The 20,397-nt window shown below is 55.7% G+C and overlaps 1 protein-coding gene across 1 annotated transcript in view; it reads left to right on the top strand.

Moving 5' to 3' along the window:
* SLC45A4 (solute carrier family 45 member 4) overlaps window positions 1–20,397 on the top strand; it is a 74,401-nt gene that overhangs the window by 38,667 nt on the left and 15,337 nt on the right. Inside the window, exon 3 of the mRNA XM_035012020.1 lies at window positions 2,418–3,073. Within this exon, the coding sequence (XP_034867911.1) occupies window positions 2,821–3,073 (253 nt within the window). The 5' untranslated portion in view covers window positions 2,418–2,820. The remainder of the gene's footprint in view (window positions 1–2,417; window positions 3,074–20,397) is intronic.

Genomic DNA, 20,397 nt, shown 5'->3' with positions numbered 1-20,397 from the left:
TTTGACCTAGTTGACATTTGGGGCCAGATCATTCTCTAGCATGGGGCCGTGTTGAGCAGCATCCTGGCCCTGACCCACCTTGTGACAACCAGAAACGTGTCCAGACACTGACTGGTGTCCTCAGAGGTGCAGAATTCCTGGTGGAGAACCAGTGCCTTAGAAGAGCTCACAGATACCTAGTGCAGAGCTCGGTTGGCTGATTTCTCACTGGTGCTGACATGGCCTTGGGAGAGGCCGCCCTCATTCAGCGTGGGTGTCAGGACGGCAGTAGCCGTGGGTAGGGGCACGAGGACCCAGCTGGGTGCTTTTGTGTTCATAAGTTAGTCACTAGGATTCTTAGAAAACAGTGACTGTCATTCCTGCCCCCAGAACCCCAGGTCATCAGTGTGGGCTTTGAAAACCTGTCTGGATACATGTCCTTAATATAAAAATCCATCTTATTTGGTGGAAAAAGGCATTTAAAATCACGGACGCTATTTTGGTATAAGATTGACAGGTTGACAAACGGATTTCTTCTCTTCCACTTTCTTAGGTCAGGGATCACTCCCAAGGTAGGAAGGGATTGGGAACAGCAGGTGTTGGTCCTTGTTAATGCTGGGCGATTTGGGTTTTTTAAACACTGTTTTGTTTACTTTGTATTTTAGAAGTAGTTTCATAACACATTTTCTAAAACGATTGAGGTTAGAAACCATGGTTGTTTTGTTTTGTTTGTTTGTTTGTTTTTAAAGAATTTATTTATTTATTTGATAAAGACAAAGCGAGAGAAGGAACACAAGCAGGGGGAGTGGGAGAGGGAGAAGCAGGCTTCCCGCTGAGCAGGGAGCCCGATGTGGGGCTCGATCCCAGGACCCTGGGATAATGCCTGGAGCCGAAGGCAGACACTTAACGACTGAGCCACCCAGGTGCCCCTGTTTTGTTTGTTTTGAGAGAGCGAGAGAGCGAGAGAGCAAGAGCGTGCGGGGGGGGGGGGGGGGGGGGGAGGGGGGGGGGAATCCCAAGCAGGCTCGATCTCATGACCCTGAGATCATGACCTGAGCTGACCCCAAGAGTCAGATGCTCAAATGACTGAGCCACCCAGGTGCCTGCAAAGCCCTGGTTTTAATTGAGCTGTTCTCGACGGGGATCGTCCTTGTGAAGTGTAGCGGCACTGGGGGGCATGAGATGCACACATGCAGACAAGGACATGGGCTTGTGGGCCCCAAGGATGCGCCCATTGCAGCAGGAAGGGGCTGTGAGGGAGCCCTGCAATGGTGCCGTGATGAGGGAAGGACTTGACCTCAAGGCACAGCAGCCCGGCCTTGCCTGAGGCTGGAGCCCCACCATCGCCCCCAGAGCTTCCCAAGGGGGTCTCAGTGTGAAGGCCGCCCTTCGTTGGTCATTGGTTCTGGGGGGAAAGGGAGAAAGGAGCTAATTAAGACCCATCTTTGGTTAAGTGAATATGAACTAGAAATATTTTTAATTAAACCAGTTGTTGAAAATCTCTGGTAAGATTTCAGCTCGCAGACCTACCTTAAAATAAGACAGGAACAGCATTGTGATTTCAGGGCCCCCTCTTCTAATGCAGGTCAGAGTGAGGAGGACCCCAGGGCCTGGAGGCCTGCATCCCACAGAATGCATGGGTGGAGCTGCATCCTTAGTCTTAACCTTGCATTTTCCTAAAACCTTCCTAAGGGGAAAGTTCTAGTTAGATGCAAGGCAGTGGACACATTATTGGGGTGTGTTCCCCTGGGTATAGAATGCATCACAAAGCCGGGTCGAGGGACCAGGACAGTGGGAATGTAGGACTGGGGTCAGGAGTTGCACACCACTAGGAATGCCATGTGTGGGTCGGGAGTCTGTGAGCCCCTAGACAGGATATTCAGAGTTTGCGATGCAGGCACTTTTCTCCTGGAGAGGGGCTGTAAGCTGCCAAGGTCAAAGACTGTAGACAGCCCATAGCATGCACTCAGCTGCCTTTTGGTGGACTTGGAACATTATCTCCCTTCGGGTGGTAAGTCACCCCATCCTTGCTCTACCCACCTCCCTGCTTTCCACTCCTGGGTGGCATCTCCAGTCCTTAATCCAGCCTCCCTGCCTCCCCAGCCTCTCCATCCCCACTCCCCGGAGGCTGACAATTCTTGCTGGTTCTTGCTGTCTCAAGAGCGGAAGCTGAGCTCTCTTCTGCTGCCTGCCCTTCGTTGTCCTCTCTTTACCCTGCCCCAGGATTAGATCCATACAAGATGTTTCTCTAGGAATTAGGGTTTGTTTTTTCCACAGCTGACCCAGAGTCAGCGCCAGAGAGCTGCGGCGGTCTGAGGTTGGGGTCTCCCAGGTGGCCGAGGACCAGTCCGTGGAGCGCTTGGACAGCCAGGGGTGGGAGGCCACGCGGCGGCCGCCCCCGACTGACTCTCTGCCGGGGTTGTTTTCCTCTTTTGCAGATCAGCCAGTCACTCGATGGGGAGCAACGGCGGACCTCCTTTTTGTGTCACCTTCCCACCTCTCTGTAGCAAGAAAAATAACTTCAGCACCTCTTCAATAATAATGATGAAACTGGTATTAACTGAATGGCAATTATGGATTTTTAACTCTAATTCACAGTAAACCAGCAAGCCATATGTTTAAAATCCAACCAAAAATCATTTTGTTTTGCTGCGTGTCTCACCCGCTTGTGAGAAGTTGCGAGATCTCGATTTGTACAAAGAGGGATATAAGCATTACTTGCCGGAGGAACACAACTGAAGCAGAGAGAGAAGGCGTCCTAATTTATCCTTAAAGATACCTGATAGTATTATTTATATAGGTAGAGGAAATATATATACACACACACATATATACACGTATATGTTTTTGGTGGTAATGAGAATGGCCCCGCAGAACGCCGACTCGGAATCTCTGCAAGTTCAGGAGTTTCCTGTGCCCCTGCCGGATCTGCAGAAGCCGGGAAGCGCGGATACCCACGATGAGACCATCAGCGAGGGGTCCATAGACCGGATCCCCGTGCGCCTGTGGGTGATGCACGGGGCCGTGATGTTTGGCAGGGAGTTCTGTTACGCCATGGAGACGGCGTTGGTCACGCCGATCCTCTTGCAGATTGGTAAGTGCCGTCCGCGCTTCTGCCTGGTCCTTAGCACCGAGCGCGGCGTTCGCCGTTTGGACACACGAGCGGACGTCAGCACGCGGACCTCGTCGCGTGCACTGGGAAGTGTTCAAGAGCCCTGGGGGCCAGCATCCTGTCTTTGCTGCCCTCCACCTCCTGGCCATTTTTTTCCTCCCGTTCTGGGCTGGGGCTAGGGTGGCAGGTGGGCCTTGCATGGCGACGAGGAGGTACCTGTTTCGGCAAGGTGGTAGTCGAGCGCCTGAATGTGTGCAGTCAGCTTCGGTATGTTCTTCTCCCCGTGTGCCTGTCTCCCCTGCGGTACCTCCTGCCCTTCTCCTGCCTCCCGGACACGGTCACCAGCCGTGTCCTGCTGTGTGTGGCAGGCCAGGGAACCTCCCTGACTCTCCCTTAGCTTCCTTCCTGAGAAGGGGAGGGTGACTGCAGACCGTCCCCTGGTCGGGCACAAGGCGAGTGCTTGGAACAAAGCCTGGCCTAGAAAACCCTGAGTAACATGGTTTTTTATTACCAGCTTCTTGTTGTTGACGACTTAAATCTGAGTTTCGTGTGGACTAGAGGTGGCTGAATGACGGGCATTTCCAGAAATACTGGAGTTTACGGAGTTACTCAGTGAGCATTACGGAGCCCCGTATGGAAGAGCCTGCATCCCCTCCGGATTACATGTCGGTGTTTAGTTTTCCCTGTTGTCTAAGGAAGTTTGAAAATCTGCAAGTTCCCAGCCCCTAAGAGTTCTGGATAAGGGGCCGAGCTGTTTAAAATCTTCTGTTTCATTCCAGAATTCCACATGTGCGTAGTATCTGCTTATTTTGGTTATTTTAGGAATGTTTCTTTCTCCAAACATAATGCTTCCTGTTCGGTGAGCGCTCACCGCTCTGCGGATCCGTTAGTGAAGGGCAGGGGTCTGACACTCGCCACGTTTCCTTCGGTTATGAATGGCGCCATCATCAGAGAGCCGACCTCGGCCGTGGCAGGTGTGCTTGTGATTATTTCAGGTCGCTGTGGTCACGGGACGCACCCCTGCATCTTCTCAGCACATTCATTTCTTCTCTCCGTCCTGAGGTTACTGTCCTGCCACATGTTTTTCTCTTGGTAATCCCGTGCTTTGTTGTGCATCTTTAAAGATGCCCTGAGACGGTTTCACGAGACCTCGGGCTCGGCTGAGAGCTCTTCGGGAGAGTTGGGGATGGTGGAGCATGAGCGATGCGGGTCACTCCTGTTCTTTCATCTCTGTACTTGTCATCTCTGCATTTCTGCTCTCACGTTCCGTACCCAGGAAGGTATGCCAGCGGCCCGAGCGTGGACAGGATGCCACGTCTCTGCCCGTGTGGCCTCCCTCTGGCGGTGGAGGCAGGGGAGTGACCCGACCAGCTGGAGCCACTTCCTGTGAGCAGGGGGGAGCAGTGTGGCCGCAGACCCTCCGAGGGGGACACCCTCGTGCGGGGGGCTCTGGGTGACAGTGTGGAGAGTGAGCAGAGGGCACTCGGGGAGACAGAGGCTTGGCAAGTTTAAGAAACGAAGACTGGCTTTGTGGCCAGACCTCAGGGAGTCCAGCAGCAATTCACTTTACCAGACATTTATTTATTTATTTTTGGTCCTTCGGCATGGAAGGACTTGGGTTTGGCACCACAGCTGAGGTCATTACAAGTGCAGTCATAACCGTAAGTGGGGTGGTTACGGTTAGAAATGGAGTGCCGTTATCCAGTTTCTAGACCACCTCGTGGTTATGGTGACAAATACGGAATACAGAAGCTCTGGTGATCGAGAGATGGTTGTTCTAGAAGTGCAGGTCTGAGGGTGTGTCCCCCCAGATTTTCTTTGTGGTAGGTTATATGTATTAAGGCTTAAAACCCTGGCACTAACAACTCTTTGCAATGTTTTACTTATAGGTTAAGAGTCTCACCTTCTATACAACTTAGCACGTTTCCTGGTTGGGGTTTGAGTATTTAACATGCTACTGAGTCTAGTATCAGGTTTGGGTAATCTGGGATAATAAACACGAGTATTTTACTACAGAGCATAAATGCGTATGCTGCGTGGCGACGGAAGCTCTGGAAAGTCGCGGGTGTGTTGGCTGCGTGCACACCTCCGCGGGTACTGACTGTCGGGAGTGGGCAGGGTGCCTAGAGCCGGGATCCAAGGACATGCTCACCTTGTGTGTGTGGCACTGGGTGACCCCGCAGGGCTCCCCAGGGAAGAGGCCTTTAAGAGCTAGGTGTTACCGTCAGCACCTTCTTGACCCAAAATGGAGCTTCCCTGGGATGCCCTGGGTACACCTGCTTCAGTTGGGGCCCCCTGAAATCGAGTGGGGCAGTTGGGGCCCCCTGAAATCGAGTGGGGCCAAACGTCTCCAGTGGCCCAGTTGACCTGCCGGGGAGAGAGATGGGCATCGTGAAAACTTGGGACACGTCTGGCGACACTGCTTCAGCATTCTTGGCCGTGAGCTGTTTTGTTGTCCTGACAGGTGCAAGCGATGGGTTTTGCCGCAGCCTTGCCCGGTCTGTGGTCCTAAAGCCACCCGTTAGCACAGGGGCCATTTGTCTTTCCTGTGGCTGCTGGGCTGTGTACCACGCAGAGCTGGTAGGTGTCGGGCGATTTCAGCTTCTGTCCCCTCAGCCCACTGCGCCGGTCTCTAAACTGAGCCCGGCCCTCCCTCCCTCTGGTCTTGCAGGTCAGTGGTGTTGGAGGACCCTAGTGAGTCACACAGCCTCTGGACACAGAAGGAAGACATGGCACCCTTTGTTCCACAGCCTCCTGGCCGGAGGACAGATCAGGCAGAGGTGGCTGGGCTCAGAGGATGGACTGTGTGCAGGGACCTCCAGGGGAATACTGATCCCGATGCTTGTGGGAATCTTTGCTGGGGTCCCTAACACAGCATGGAGATGGGAGAGCTCATCCCTTCCCTGCTGGCTGGCCGCTGTGCGGAAGGCCCGGTTGGCAGATTCGGAGAGTTCTGGAGTCCTCTCTTAGGGAGATGAAGTATACACCGTGACGAGGAATGACCTGCCACGTGGTCTTGGCAGACATGAGAGGGGGTGTGCTGTTGAGCTCTTGCCATCTCTGGGGAGCCAGGCCCCATCAAGGGGACCCCAGAGCATGCCTCAGCACCCAGCGGCTGCCCCGATTTACCAAATCTCCCCATCTTGGGCACCCTGACCTTCCTAGGTCTTTTAGGATTGACATAATTTTGCGGCATACTGAAGAGTGGTGGCTTTTTTAAAAATGGACATTCTGTTTAGTTGGAACAGTTATTTTGTAATGCGTCAGTAGACTCTGCCCAGTTTCTGAAAGCTGGCCAGCCAGATGTGCTTGGCAGATGTTGGATGCTTCAGGAGACAGTCCCACAAGGACTTGGATCCTCTCTTGGGAGAGGTTCCCACTGCCTGGTCTGGGACCCAGCAGCCTGCTGTATACGCTCCAACTCTTCGGCCATGTTTTAGAGTACATTAAGCAATGACAATGGGGACCCGTATTTCGGTTGAAAGTCCCCTTCCCAGGGTGTGTATGTTTGTCAACTCGGCATGGGGATGGTGGTGCCCGGGCCTCGCAGGTTCCAGCGGAAGGCAGTGTCACCAGTCTTCCTGGCCTACCTGTGAGCTGAGTGGGAGTGACTGCGTGAACCGGCAGGTGGGTGGCCCCAAACTGGGCCAGGTGCCCTGTCACCTGGGGCACCTGCCACACACCGTGGCTCTCCAGCAGGTGACAAATACTCCAGCAGGTAATTTTCATTCTTGCGCAAGTTTTCTTCCTGGCTCCTGGTATGGTGGAGTATGGTGGTCTGTTCTTGGTGCTGGATCCCACAACTATAGTTGCAGCTTTTTCTTTTTCTTTTTAAGATTTTTAATTTATTTATCGGAGAGAGAGTGAGCGAGCATGAGTGGAGAAGGGGCAGAGGGAGAGAGAATATCCAAGCAGACTCTGCACTGAGCAGAGAGCCCAACCTGGGGCTCAGTCTCATGACCCCAAGATCATGACCTGAGCTGAAACCAAGAGTCAGATGCTTCACTGATTGTGCGCCCAGGTGCCCTGTGCAGCTTTTTCTTCTTGTGCCGAACGTGCTTTGTAGGCACGAAGTGTCGAAATGCCCTGACCAGGACCCAGCCCACGCATGGTGCACTGTCGAAGTCAGCTGGGCTGGCCTGTTGCAGTCCTTGGTTGGAGAAATTCAAAAAACAATAATAATTCCATAATATACTTGTTTTGTTCTGTAAATTCTGTTCGTTGCACAAGTGGGATCGTAAGGAAGAACCCGGGTCCTTCAGTTGTCCTCCCTACTTGTCATTCGTAGCCATGCAGGTTGGTTGTCCTTTCCCAGCAAACTCCGGTCTTGGGGGTTTATTTTTGGTTGTACACTGGTCTTCGTGATCCTCAGCTAAGTGTTGCGTGTGATGACGAGCAGACTTGGCAGGACTGGTCTGTTTCCGTGCTTTGGGGATGACGGAGCTCATCTGTCTTCGTGTCACTCTGGGAAGGACAGGGCCTCGCTGCCTCCTTTCTCCTCAGACCCTGGAGCTGACCTTTGCTGTCGGCTTGGGCCGTTGCTCTGCGGCATCTGTTAGGGTGTCCCATTGTCAAACTGGTTCCTCAAGAGGAAAAGTTTTGGTTAGTGCCAGTTTAAATCCAGACAGTCTAAAGTGTGCGTGTGTGTGTGTGTGTGTTGCATTCGAGTGAAGTGTGCACTCCCTGACGCCCAGGTAAGTGTAAAGTGCACCCCAGCACCCGTGGCCACCCTCCCCATTGGAAGCTCGGTCACAGGAAAGCTGTCGTCCCTGCTCTACCTGACCAGGTGGGGACCTGAAGTCAGGTGTCTCGATCCCAAGTGACCGCCTCTTTTTCTGAAAGGAGCCTGTCGACTAGAAGCGAGTGTCATTTCTTGGGGCTGGAAAGGATGCTGCCAAATTTGCTGGGCCCAGGAGGCGGCAGATGAGGTGGACGGGTGGTGGTGGGGCCATGTCCTTTCTTCCTGGCTGTGGGCCCCAGGCCTCTAGCTGGCTGTAGAGGCATGGAAGGGACACCGTGCTCCATGGAAGATGCCTCCAGCAGTCCCTGAGTCCTTGGAGCAGGCCTAGCTTAGCCCGTAGCCTGCGCCCACCGCTCTGAACCCTTGCTCACAGGGGAGGCTGTCTTTAAATTTAAAATTGATTTTTCTTTAATAGGTAGCATTTCCACCAACGTCAGAATTCAAAAGTCCCGACTGTTCGGATGGTGAGATTTCCATCCCTCTCTTGCCGCCCACTTCCAGGTTCCTCCCTAGAGGCAGCCAGTTTCTTGTACCTCCTTCCAGAGACTTCCTACAGACAAGACACAAGACAAGTGGCTTTGTGACTTGTCGGTGTCCCCAGTAGCGGCTCCTGCAGAGCATCCAGTGCAGATGAGGATCCCGATTCCAGGTCAAAGCAGAAAGCCCGTCTGTGCTGGCATTTCTGGTGCCTGCTGGGTGGTCCCAGCTCCGCTCTGTGGCTGGTCCCCTGTGCCTTCAGAGTCCCTGCCCATCCCTTCCTCTCCTGTCTCCTCCCCCAAAAGGGTCCGGTAAAACCTTTATATTTTGTCTGACAGTTTCTTACGCACTGGACCCCCATCCCATGTATTGAACAGATCAGCTTTTGGAGGGGACTTTTAAAACTGTGCTCAAAGGGCGCCTGGGTGGCTCAGTCGTTGGGCGTCTGCCTTCGGCTCAGGTCATGATCCCGGGGTCTTGGGATCGAGCCCCACATCGGGCTCCCTGCTCAGCGGGAGGCCTGCTTCTCCCTCTCCCACTCCCCCTGCTTGTGTTCCCTCTCTCGCTGTGTCTCTCTCTCTGTCAAATAAATAATAAAATATTAAAAAAAAAAAAACAAAAAACTGTGCTCAAAGATTGGAATAAAGGAGATCAGAGGGGGCACCTCCAAGTCCGGGTTCCAGGTTTGGTTTTGTTAGTGCCAAGGCGGCTTCAGCCCTTCTCCAGAGAAGATGCCTCCTGGGAACCGCCCGCCTGGGTGGTCTGAGGGCAGAGGGGGGCCTCCTGGCCCCGGAGGTGAGCTTTCCATCAGTGCCGAGTGTGGGCCTGTGCGCGCAGGGGATCTGGTGGTGGTGAGCATCAAGTGGACACGTGGGGTCACTCTTCAAAGAAAGCCTGTGGAAGCACCTGCCCCTGAGCCCTGGAGCAGTCCTTCCTAATGAGCAGACACCTCTCCCGGGCCTGGTCCCATCCAGCACCCCTTCCCTGGGAAGGAGAAGTCCGTCCACTCCCCACCCCGCCCCTGGTTTCCTCTTGGTTCAGGGTGTATCTTCCAGGGAAAGGAAAGGAAAGCCATATAAAAGAAAAGAGGCTGCCTTGTTGCGGTCTCTCAGTTTGACTGACTGACGAATGAGAACTGGGTTTATCTTTATAAGATCCTAATTCATGGGGAAAGTTCGATTTCAACTTGTCTGCTTCATCCAGGATGCAGGGTAAAGTTTGTGTGCATTTGGTACATGTCTGTTGAAACAAATCCAGACTTTTCCCCCTTTCCATTTCAGCTCAGTGTGAACCAGGATTCCTAGTCTGTGATGTGTTGTTACTTGAAGTGCACCTTTTCTTCTGTGGGCGAAGCCTACCCTTGAACGGCCTGCCTTAAAGAAAACAGTCGAAGTGTCTTAAGGGCTCGTCACTTTGCTCTACTCCCTGGATTGTTCAGGGAGGGGGATGTTGCAGGCCGGGCTGGCAGGGGCCTCGAGGTGAATCCTGCATAGGATCCGTGCCCTCTGTGAGGGGTGGGGCTGGGGGTGGGGGGTGGGGGGTGGGTGGCTGGCCCCGCCCTTGCCCTGCAGTCACTGCATGCTGGTGCGCCTGACTCTCTGGATGGTGGGAAGTCCGCAGGGCGCAGCACCTTGTGAGCACAGTCTCTGTGAGGATTGGGAAACAGGGTCACGCTGCATCCGAAATGGAAATGCATCTGGTGACTCAGCGTGTGCGTGCATGAACTCCACAGGTGCTCCGTCTCTGAGCACAGGTACATCTCCTGCACTCTCCTGGAGGGAGCGTGGGTGGTGTGACCGGGTGACCTGTTGTGAGGTCAAAGTATTGTTTTTCCTGCAAGATGCCTCTAACTCGGAGCTTCCAACGCGTGTGTTGAGATCTGGGCAGCAAGGGCTGTATGGTGTTACTGTAGCTCACCTTGCCTGGGACGTGGCAGGGGTACTTTTTGCAATTCAAATGCTTCTGACGTCTTTCTAGGAGTCCCCTTTGTGTACAGGGACGCCGTCAGAAGGGTCCAGTGAAACCTTTGTGTTTTGTCTGACGGTACTGGTCCTCCAGGGCCTTCTGCAGATAGCACCCTGCGTTGGTTTTCCTGTTTTGAGAAAGCAGACCCAGCAGCTAGCTACCCCGTTTCCTCTGGGCGGGAAGCATCCCCGAGGCGCACCTGCCCCGCTGTCTCAGTATCTGCCACGCTGAAGTGGGCCCTACAGAAATCCACTAGGGCCCTGCTCACCTCGGGACCCAGACAGTTGAGCCCAGGGACATGAGATGAGTTGCCTCCGATGCCTGGCCTCTTGCTTCTGCTGAGGTGTGGCTCCCCTGGTTTGCAGAAGGCACACAGGCTGGGGCAGGAAGGGAGTGGCGTCATTGCAGGGAGATTTCAAAGAATCAGGTGGCCGTGTTAGCCTGAAGAAGCCATAGCTCAGGAAGGCTGGAGGCCTTGTCTCTGAATGCCAGGAAAATGGGCAGGTGGCAGAGGCATGAGCTGTGCCTCTGGGGCCCAGAGCCCAGGAGCAAGGGACAGATCGCCCCGCTTACAAGTGACTGTGCACCCGTTACCCATGCTGAGGTGATGCCCTCTGGCCCCTGGGCACGGGAGGTCCACCCCTCAGGCAGCATGAGGACCCTCCGTGACACGTTGCCCAGGGAAGCCCTGGGCAGTGCGTGGGAACCTCCCCTGCACAGAGGGGGTCATTGTCTTGGCCGAGAGCAGGTGGGAGTTTTTGGATTTTAATTCTGTATTTTCCCTTCCCTGGTTTTTCTCTAGCAGCCGAACATCAGGCCGGGCGTGGCTGCCTCCCCTGCAGGTGGCTGAGGCTCCTTATCTAACAGTTCTTCCCGGATCAGGTGGCTGAGGCCTTACAAGCCTGGGGAAGTTTTATCAGTAGGCTCTCTTGGGTGGGTTTCCCCCAGGACCCACCGTCCTTCCTGGCGCTTGGCTCAGCCCTTAACTTATCTTTGGTTGCTTGTCTGCAAGGCCCCAAGGGCAGGGGTGTGACTGCCCTGTCCCCACGGTCTCCTGGGTATTGTGCCTGGTTTCGGGGGAGGCGTGCTCAGACTGCTTCCAGCTGGGCTGTGGGGCACGATCATCTAGTGGTTGATCTCTCCCCGTGTGGGGAGCATTGGGCTCAGTGCCTTCCCCCGCGCTGTGGGAGCTCCATAGAGTGAAGAGCCAGGCGTACCCAGCAGCATGGGCCACAGGGCTGGGCCTCCAGGCTGGAGGTACTGAGGTGGGGAGGGGATGGTAAATGGCCGAAATTGGACGGGCCTTGGAAGATACGCGTCTCAGTGAAACAGTGCAGATGCAAAAGGACAAATCCTGTATGATTCCACTTCTTTGAGGGACCCAGAGGCATCAGGTTCGTAGAGACCCAAAGTTCAGTGGTGGGACCGGGGGGGGGGGGGGATGGGGAGTCCATGTTTCATGGGGACAATCTCGGTTTTGCGAGATGAAAGTGTCCTGAGTGGACTTGGATGATGGTTGTGCAGCCACGTGAATGTATCTGATGTCCCCGAACTGCACACTTAAAAATGGTTGAAGTGGCCAATTTTATGTTATGTATATTTTACCACAATTCTCGAAATGTGAAAAAAAAAAGGATGGGCCCCACAAAATATCCAGCTTAAACACTGGATTTCCTGCTGACGCGAGACTAAGGAAGCCCGAAGGGTGCCACGTGGCCCGGGCTTGGAGTCAGCAGACTGCCCGCCCTTGTCCAGCGGGAGAGAACTCTGCAGCCCGCAGGCCTGGTGTCCAAGCCCGGGAGTCCTGCCCCGAAAGCCCACCGAGGTCAGGGAACCCTCAGTGCGCCTCCAGAGCACCGTCGGCATTGACCGGACGACAGGCAGCAGGCCAGGAGGAAAGGCACACACTTAGGCGGGAGTTTGTCAAAACCTCCTAAATTTTGACCAAAATAATTGAAAAAATCCGTGTTAGACTGTTTTGTTTGGATTGGGAAGTCTGGATTTCCTTGTGTTTCAGATCATTGTATTTTAGAAACAATGAAATGTCAGCTGTAGTCCTTTTTCCCAAGGAGTTCCGAAGCCTGTTATTCTTCCATCAAGCACTGACGGAGCACCTACCTGCTAGGTGCTGGGCACAGTGCCAGGTGCAGCCGCTGGGTTTAGAGTGGAGATGGAGAACGGGGCATGCGACCAGAACAATTGGCTGGGGTGCTGAGGTGTGGGAGTCAGTGCGACTGCAGAGCCCTCGGTCCAGGGATCAAATGATTCCAGATCAGGGAAGGCTTGCAGGGAGGTTATCTAACCAATAAGCCGGCCTCGAGGGTGTGCCCCGTGCTGGGGGCTCTGCCAGGACCTGGGGGAAGGTTGTGATTGATGGTTGGGAGAAGCAAGATTGGGAAGGACAGTTACAGTACTAGCTGTTGGCTGCTGTTGAACTCGAGCATGGGAGCAACGAACAAGGCGGAAGGCTATCCACCTGGGCGCAGGAAGGGGACCGGAAGTCAGGAGGCTGTGTGTGTGGAGGAGGGCATGCTGGGCCTCCCTCTTGGCAAAGAGTAAGTTGATGTCAGTGAGTGAAGCAAGGGTGAGTCAGCACATTGTCCCAGGGAGAGGTGTAGGGGAAAGTGCGGCCTGGCCAGTGGAAGAAGGGCAGGAGCTTGCTGCAGAGTGGTGTGAGCAGAGATCTGGCCTCTGGTAGGCAGGGATCGATCATAGGAGGTGTTACGTGCCACTCTAAGGAGGTGATTTACAGAGAAACCTGGGCAGTTGTGCTTTTTTTCAATCTTGAGCATTGGTAAAGCAACAGGTTTTTAGAAGTCTTAATAGTAAGCAATGTACTGTAGCAGTTTCCAGACTTACCAGATTAGTTTGCAGAATTGTGGTGACCAAACATGAAGCACATGCACACTTGATTAAAGAAAACAGAAAAAATTATGTCAATTATTCCTGCAGAAAAAGCTCATTTAACTGATGATGAAAGCCAAAAATGAGTTAAATTGTAACAAAACATTACGAATACGTGTTGAAAGGATAAGATAACCAGGCAGCCCAGACACCTGAGTGTCTGCATTTGGGGTGACCTGTGGCACCTTTGTGCTCCTGCCCTCAGGTGAGCACGGCCAGGTGGCTTCCTGGCTCCCTCAGGAGGGTGGTGTTCAAGGCATAGTTCCAAAGGCATCACTGTGATTATTTAATATTTTCCGTAAACATGTATCAGAAATAAAATTAGAATCCCAGAGAGGTTTTTTTCAATGATAAACTTTAGAGCAAATGCTCTCTTTTATCTTAAAAACAATCGGTATAGAATGTGTCTACCCGCAAAATATTTTCCAGATGATGGTAATTTTGTCATAAAAAAAATCAACCATTTAAATCTTAACATGTTTTGATGTGTACAAAACATGTACACATAAATTATGTAAATAGTAGGTCAATAGGATTTGTCTTTGGGTGCAGTATAGGTCGTCTGCCTCCATTTAGGTGAAGAATGGATACGGATGTATCTAAATGTGAAGTATTTTGGGAACATCACAGACAGTAACTTTAAGACACTTCAATTTAACATTGAGAATCTGGAGTAGCTGTGTTAGAAGTACTGTATCTGGACGGGGGTGGGTCGCAAAATGGAAGACGGGGGACCTGGAAACCCGAGTTTCAGTTTGAGGTGGGAGGGGCTGGACTGGGGGGGAAGTCCGGGTTGGGCTCAGGTGAATTGGCTTGGACAAGACCCTGGGCCTAGGCAGAAAGTGGCCAGAGCCCTGGAGGGTTCTGCCAGCAGGAGGTAGGCTGGGCGGAGGGGGTGGGGTGGTCTGACCTTGCATCAGTTCAAACCAAATTATGTTCTACTTGAAGTTCCTTTTAGACATACACCTGCTTACATTTTGCTGTCATTTAAGAGCATGACTAAGGAGAATTGCTGCCTGTTTTGATGGTAATTGTTTGGGCCCAGCAGCAGTTTTGTGCTGTGCCCCACACTCTTCCTCTTCCCCTGGGCCAGCCCCGGGGAGGCCTGAGCTCTGAACACTTCCCCATTCTCACACCAAGCACCACCCCGCACCCCCCACCCCCGCGGCCCGCTGCCCGTTGCTGGTGCAGACGGCCCCGGGGAGCCTTCACAGGGCTAGCAGAAGGCCTTTGGTTCCCCATATTCCCTCACCTTGCTAGATCGTGACAGCAAAGCAGAATGTAACCACAGCCCAGCCGAATTTGCAGGCTGGCTAGATGCAGCAGCGTTGCGGGTTCTCTGTGCCGCTGTGACTCGACACTTGGGAATTTTATATTATTATTATTTTAAAGATTGTATTTGAGAGAGAGAGAGAGCATGAGTGGGGGAGGAGGCAGAAGGAGAGGGAGAAGCAGGCTTCCCGCAGAGCAGGGAGCCCGATGCAGGGCTCGATCCCAGGACCCCGGGATCATGACCTGAGCCGAAGGCAGACGCTTAACGACTGAGCCACCCAGGCGCCCCCTGACACGCAGGATTTTTAAATGGGCTCCTGGGCACCTGCTGAAGCTTACTTGCTCACCTGCACGAAGAGGGGAGTGGTGTCCAGGCAGAGTAGAGGACACCTGACTGGTGTGGGGTGGGACCCTGGGCCACGCCTGGCTCTCACCTCCACGGGGCTGGTGAGCAGAGCCTGAGTGTGCAGGTCCCCTTTGCTGGGAGGGGAGGCGACCCGAGCCTTCCTGTCCTCAGGGAGGGCACACCAGCGTTTAGAGGAGGGGACGCACTCTTCAGCTAGTTCTGCGGCCACCACGAGGACAGCCGCTGGGAACCTAAGCTGCTGGGAGGAAGGTTCAGAGCTGAGCCCGGTATGGTGAGTGGGCCAAGGAGTACCAGCTCTCCTGGGTCATGAGACCACTCTGTCAGAGCAATCACTTCAGGCCCTAGTCATGGCCGCGTGGAGGGGAATTTTCTAGAGGCAAGCCATCGGTCTGATTGGGACCAAGGGCTCAGATAGAGCCGGCATGTTTCCTGACTGGTTCTGGGAACCTTTCATGGTGAACGGCAGGTGCTGGTGGGGAGGCCAGGTCCCATGGGACGCTGAGGGTGATAGCAAAAGGCAAATGTCACAATGGGGAGGGCCCTCACACTAGAGCATGCCTTCCACACTGGCCCTGGGCCTCACCTGCTACCTTTCAGTCCCCCTGAAGGTCCCGGGCGAGGCTGTCCTGTGTGGGATGCAGTTTCCTATGGTCTTTTTCTTCAAAGCAGGCTGCCTCCTGCTTGTACTGGGCCTGAGGCTGCAGCGATGCTGCCGGGGGCCCGGGGGGCCGGGGGGCTGGGGGGCTGGGCCTGGACTTGGACTGCTGGAGAGGGCCGCAGAGGGCACGGTGGCCATCCTCGCTTCCCCGCCTGCGAGCTCGACGTATGGGCCTGTGATGATGGTGCGTGCCAGCAGCGGGCTGCTCTCGGGAACCTTTGGGGTACTTTTCAGCCTCCTGTGAGCTGCCCAAAACAACTGTTTGTTGAGAGCATCTTGTCCCAGCCGTCTGTCAGTCTCCGCCTCGAGCACCACAGCTTGTTTCAGGCAGCCCTCCCTGTTCTGCAGTCGGCGGGGGCGGGGCTCCGGGAGGTGGTGGACCGGCCTTGGCATCCTCCCTGGGGCAGGTGCCCGCCAGAGTGCTTGGTCCCCGTCGTCCGCCTGTCTCCCTTGCAGCATCCCCACCTCATGGTTCTGCCGGTTTCTGCCAGAAACCAAGGAAGGTGTCAGTGTCCACATTACCTGGGCACGGAACTTCTTAGGTGTCTAATTTCACCAAGAAGAAGAGGTTGTGGAGCCCCAGTGGGGGGTCCGTGAGGTCTGTGATGGAGGATCTGAGAACATGCTCGGGGGGAGTGGTTCCAGAGGGGGGCTTGGCTTCAGCCCTGCTCCTCTAGGCTCCCACGCCCGGCATTTCTCGCCGTCGTCAGGACTGTGTAGGGGCTGCCCTCAGCCGTGTTTGTGCCTCAAGGTCCGCCCTGTGGGGGCGTGGGCCCCGCCAGCCAGTGCCAGGCGCCTGAGCGTCTTCGTGTGCGCCTTCCCGATGAAGGGCTGGGTGCTCGCGGGGGGCCCGTGTTCTCTCGGGGCACGTGTGGCATATGTATGTGGGAGCTTTCTGGTCCAGAAATCAAGGGTTGTGCTTCTCGCCTCCCAGGGAGGATGACTTCAAGGAGTGGGCTACGACCTGCACGTGTGGACGGCCGGCGAGCCGGCTTTCACGGGTCCCCTGTTTACTGAGAGCACATGGACGCCCAGAGAACTTTCTTTTGATCGTGTCATTGAGCTGTGGGGTTGTCCTTCCAATGCTTTAAACTCCGTGCCTACTGAAAGCTTGACAGCAACGTGGCCCCAGTGACGCAGGGAGGGACGCTCATGTGTGGAGCAGCCCACGTACCCGGGGCTGAGCTGTATGCACGTGTCGTCTTGTGGAACCTTCAGAGGGCTCACCTCTGTCAGCGTGTCCTCGGCCTCCGGCTGCAGAGCCCACTTGGCCCTCTGGTGCTCAGTGGGGCCTAACCCCATCTCCTGGGGCTGGAGGCTGCTTGCACCCCCTGTGTGCTGGAAAGGCTGCTGGGGTCTGGGCCATGGGGCCGCCGCCTAGTGGGAGGCATGCTGCTCTCCTTCTCTCCCCAAGGATTTGTTGAGGGCCTTCTGCGGCAGGCGGTGGAAATGCCCTGGCAGACGGTAAAAACAAATAAGCAAGACGGGCCGAGATGGCGATTGGCGCCATGGCAGGAATGTCTGAATGATGAAGGGAGCCACCCCTGCAAAGATTGGGGAGGGGGGCTTCCATGCAGACACCGGGGTCCGTCAGCCTAGGAACAGAAGGTGGGGGGCGGCAGGGTCGCTGGAGCCTAGAAAGGGGTGAGAAAGGGAAGGGGTCTGCTGTGGGACCGGCCCTGCCAGCGGGTGGGGTAGGACCTCGTGGACCTTGTAGGCTGGGGGTTGGGAGCTGTGGCAGCTTGTGAGTCCAGGACATCCACTCATTTAGGGTTTTAGAAGGCTGCTGGCTGCAAACTGGTGGGTGGTGGGAAGACATGGGGAAACGGGACAGTTGGGGAAGTCTGTTCTGTTTCACTCCTGTGGAAGTGCAGCCCTTTTAGGGCACAAAGGAGCTGGAGGCACTGGGGGAGACAGAGGGCGGGGTGGGGTGAGCCATCCGGGCAGGAGGCCCTGGGGGGCGCGGTGGGGGGGGGGGCCACAGAGCTGAGCTCTGGGGCCCGTGGGGTGGGAGGGGACTCTTGGCCTTCCACCAGCATGATTGGGTGGATGGTGGCCTTTTTCCTGAGTTAGGGGACCCCCGAGGGGGACTAGATTTGAGCCACGGATCAGGGTATAGGTTCTGCACATGCTGAATTCGAAGAATCTTTATCCTCCTCCAAGGCCAGGTCCTCTTGGTGGGCGAGCAGCTGTTGGCTTCTGGAAGCCGTGCAGCTTGAGAGATGGCCGCAAATTGCAACTGTCCTGACCCAGGAGCTTAGGCCTGGCTGCGGGATTAGCTGCATTTCATGCACTTTGGGAAGCTTCTAGAACCTTAGGCCGAGCGCCTTGTGATTTCCTGTACCGATAAGGTAACGTGGCTGTGCCATCACGAAGATGCTTGCTTGTTGCAGTGTGTACTTTAGAGCTGTGAGGTGGGCGGTTGTGCTGCTGGTTAGGGCGAGAGCAGCTGGTGCTCCAGCTGGCAGGGGCTGTGCTCCTGAGGCGCTTCCGGGAAGGAGAGGGCCCGCAGCAGCTGGGTGCCAGGGCAGTGGGGGGTTCGCACCCCTGGCTTTCCAGAGGCTCAGTGACCCGCCAAGTGCATCCAGCCGGGCTGTTGAGTCTCCTCCTCCTTTAAAATAGGCGTTGGGGGCCCCTGGTGCGGGGCTGGTGGGCGCTGTGCACGTTTATTCCCTGGAAACAGCCCAGCCTCAGAGCCAGTGCAGGGGCTGGGAAGTGCTTGTTTGACCAGAAGAAGGACCATGCAGAATCCAGAGGTGAGTCTCCTCTGAGGATGTGTGAGGGGTCAGGAATTCAGTGCCCCCCAGTAAGTTTGAAGGACACCATTTCCAAACTGCTGCCTCTGTTCGGAATAGCGCGTTGTGACGTGGCACAGTGAGTCCCAGAGAACCCCTTGGGCAAACTTCTTTATCACCCACCCACAGGGAGCATGAACTGACCACTTTGCCCTCTGTCCCTGACCTCGAGGGGACCCGCGCCCCCCCACAGCCCGCCCAGGTGGGGGCTGCACCCTCTGGGTACCCGAGCCCGCTCTTTAGCACTGTGGTGAAGGAGCACACTTGGGGAGCACAGCCTGGGTGCTGGGGACGCCCCGAGAGCAGCCTGGTTGGCGGTGGGCTTCTGGGCCTCTGGGAAGGGCTTGTGCGCACACACGTGGGGCCTGTTCGTCCTCACCTGCAAACGCCAGTTGCTGCTCCCTGCCCTTCATCCCACTCCCTACCTTCCCGTGGCTCTGGGGTTCTAGAACATTCCGTGCAGGTGGAGGAGTGCCTGCCCCCCTCTGCCCAGTGTAGACCCTCCCTGAGCAGGGGTCCCTTTCCTCCCTGGGGCCATTGCTCTTGAGCTGGTGGCTTCCGCCCTGTGCTGCAGGCCCCGTGGTCCTGTCTGGGGGTGCCTGGGGCCCTTGCCAGGGTCCCCCCCAGGGCTTGTTGATGTATGTTCATCAGAGGTCACGCAGGGCTGGTGGGCCTGTCCGCCAGAGAGCTAGTTCTCATGAGTTAAGCGTTATCATGGAATTCTTGTCTGAGAATACAAACCTATCTTGATGTGGAAGGCTTTGTCTATTGAAAAAAAAGAATGTACGTTCCTATTCCCGGTTCAGATCTTTTGTTAAACATTTATAGGCCACTTTCCCGGTCCCCTGGCTCCCCTCCCCCCACAAGTACCAGTTTATCAAAAAAGCCGTCGCATTGAATGGGAGCTGCCGCGCGTGAGCCGCGTGGTCGCTGCTGCCCGTGACCTCACACGGCCCTCCGACGATGCTGACACACCGAGCATTTCCTGTGAACGGGGAGCCTTCCTGGTCCCACCATTGTTGTTCAGCTTCTGCCTGGGAGAAAACAAAAATCATTTACTACGGGTGGCGTGCTGTTTGTTGAGAGCCGTGCTGGGAAATGCGCTGTCGGAGGTGTCCCAGCCGCAGCCTCGCGGCAGTGGGGAGACCGGGCTCGCTTGCCCCTGGGGCTGCCTGGGGGACGTGATGGGAGATGCTGATGCTCCTTGCCAACCTGCTGGACAAAGAAAGCCATTGCCCCTTGCCGCTTCCGCCGTGCCCAGCTCGCCCCCCCCCCCCCCGAGGCCACTTAGCTGGGGCGCAGCAGGCTTCCTGCTGGGCCCCAGGTGCCATGACCTGGGGTTCACTTTGGGGAGGACTGGGGAGAACACCACTGAGCTGGCACCGCTGTGGGTCCTGTTTGCTCCTCCCGCGCTCTCCTTCTTTCCTTGGCCTCTGCTCTGTGGGCCCCTCTGTGGGCACTTTTCTCAATGGGTGGACACTTTGGGGTGTCCAGTTGGAGGGGACACATGGGGACAGGAAGCCTGGGAGCTGCCGGGCCTGGTGAGTCTCCTCTGAGGCTGGGACCGGATCCAGGCCAGCCTTCCCACCCCAAGTGTTCAAATCATGAGAAACCAGCAGAGGCTTCTGAGCACAGAGGGTTGCAGCCGTGGTGTGTCTTGAGGAGATCACCCTGGATATTGGGCAGGGAGGGAGATGAGTTAGTGGCGGTCAGAGAGAAGGTGGAGGCCTGACGGGTTGGCAGCACAGGAAGGGGGGCAGAGCTGTGCTGGGGGGTGTGGGGAGCTCCAGGTGGACAGGGAGGCTGGGGTGGGGGGTTCACATGCAGAGCATGAGGGCCACCCCATGGGGAAGAGAGCCCTGTGGAGTGAGGAGCCAGGCGCGGCCAGGTGCTGGGGGTCCAGGGTGGGGCTCCAGGCACAGCTGCCCAGCGGCGCCTCCATCCAGCACGTGGTTTTGGTGCCCGCGGTATGCCAGGCATGATGCCAGCACTCTGCCCTTATGGGGCTTGGGCTGAGTGGAGCACACGAGGACCAGCTCGGTTGGCGACAATGGTGGCCCGCCAGAGGGCAGACCTTGGAGGGCTGTGGGTTAAGCCAGACCACCCTCGGTGGAGGGGCGAATGCAA

Source organism: Mirounga leonina, unplaced genomic scaffold, assembly GCF_011800145.1.
Source record: "Mirounga leonina isolate KUSES-001 unplaced genomic scaffold, KU_Mleo_1.0 Mir_165, whole genome shotgun sequence".
Lineage (NCBI taxonomy): Eukaryota > Metazoa > Chordata > Mammalia > Carnivora > Phocidae > Mirounga > Mirounga leonina.
Note: the sequence above shows the minus strand (reverse complement) of the source record. Positions and strands in the feature narration are given on the sequence as shown.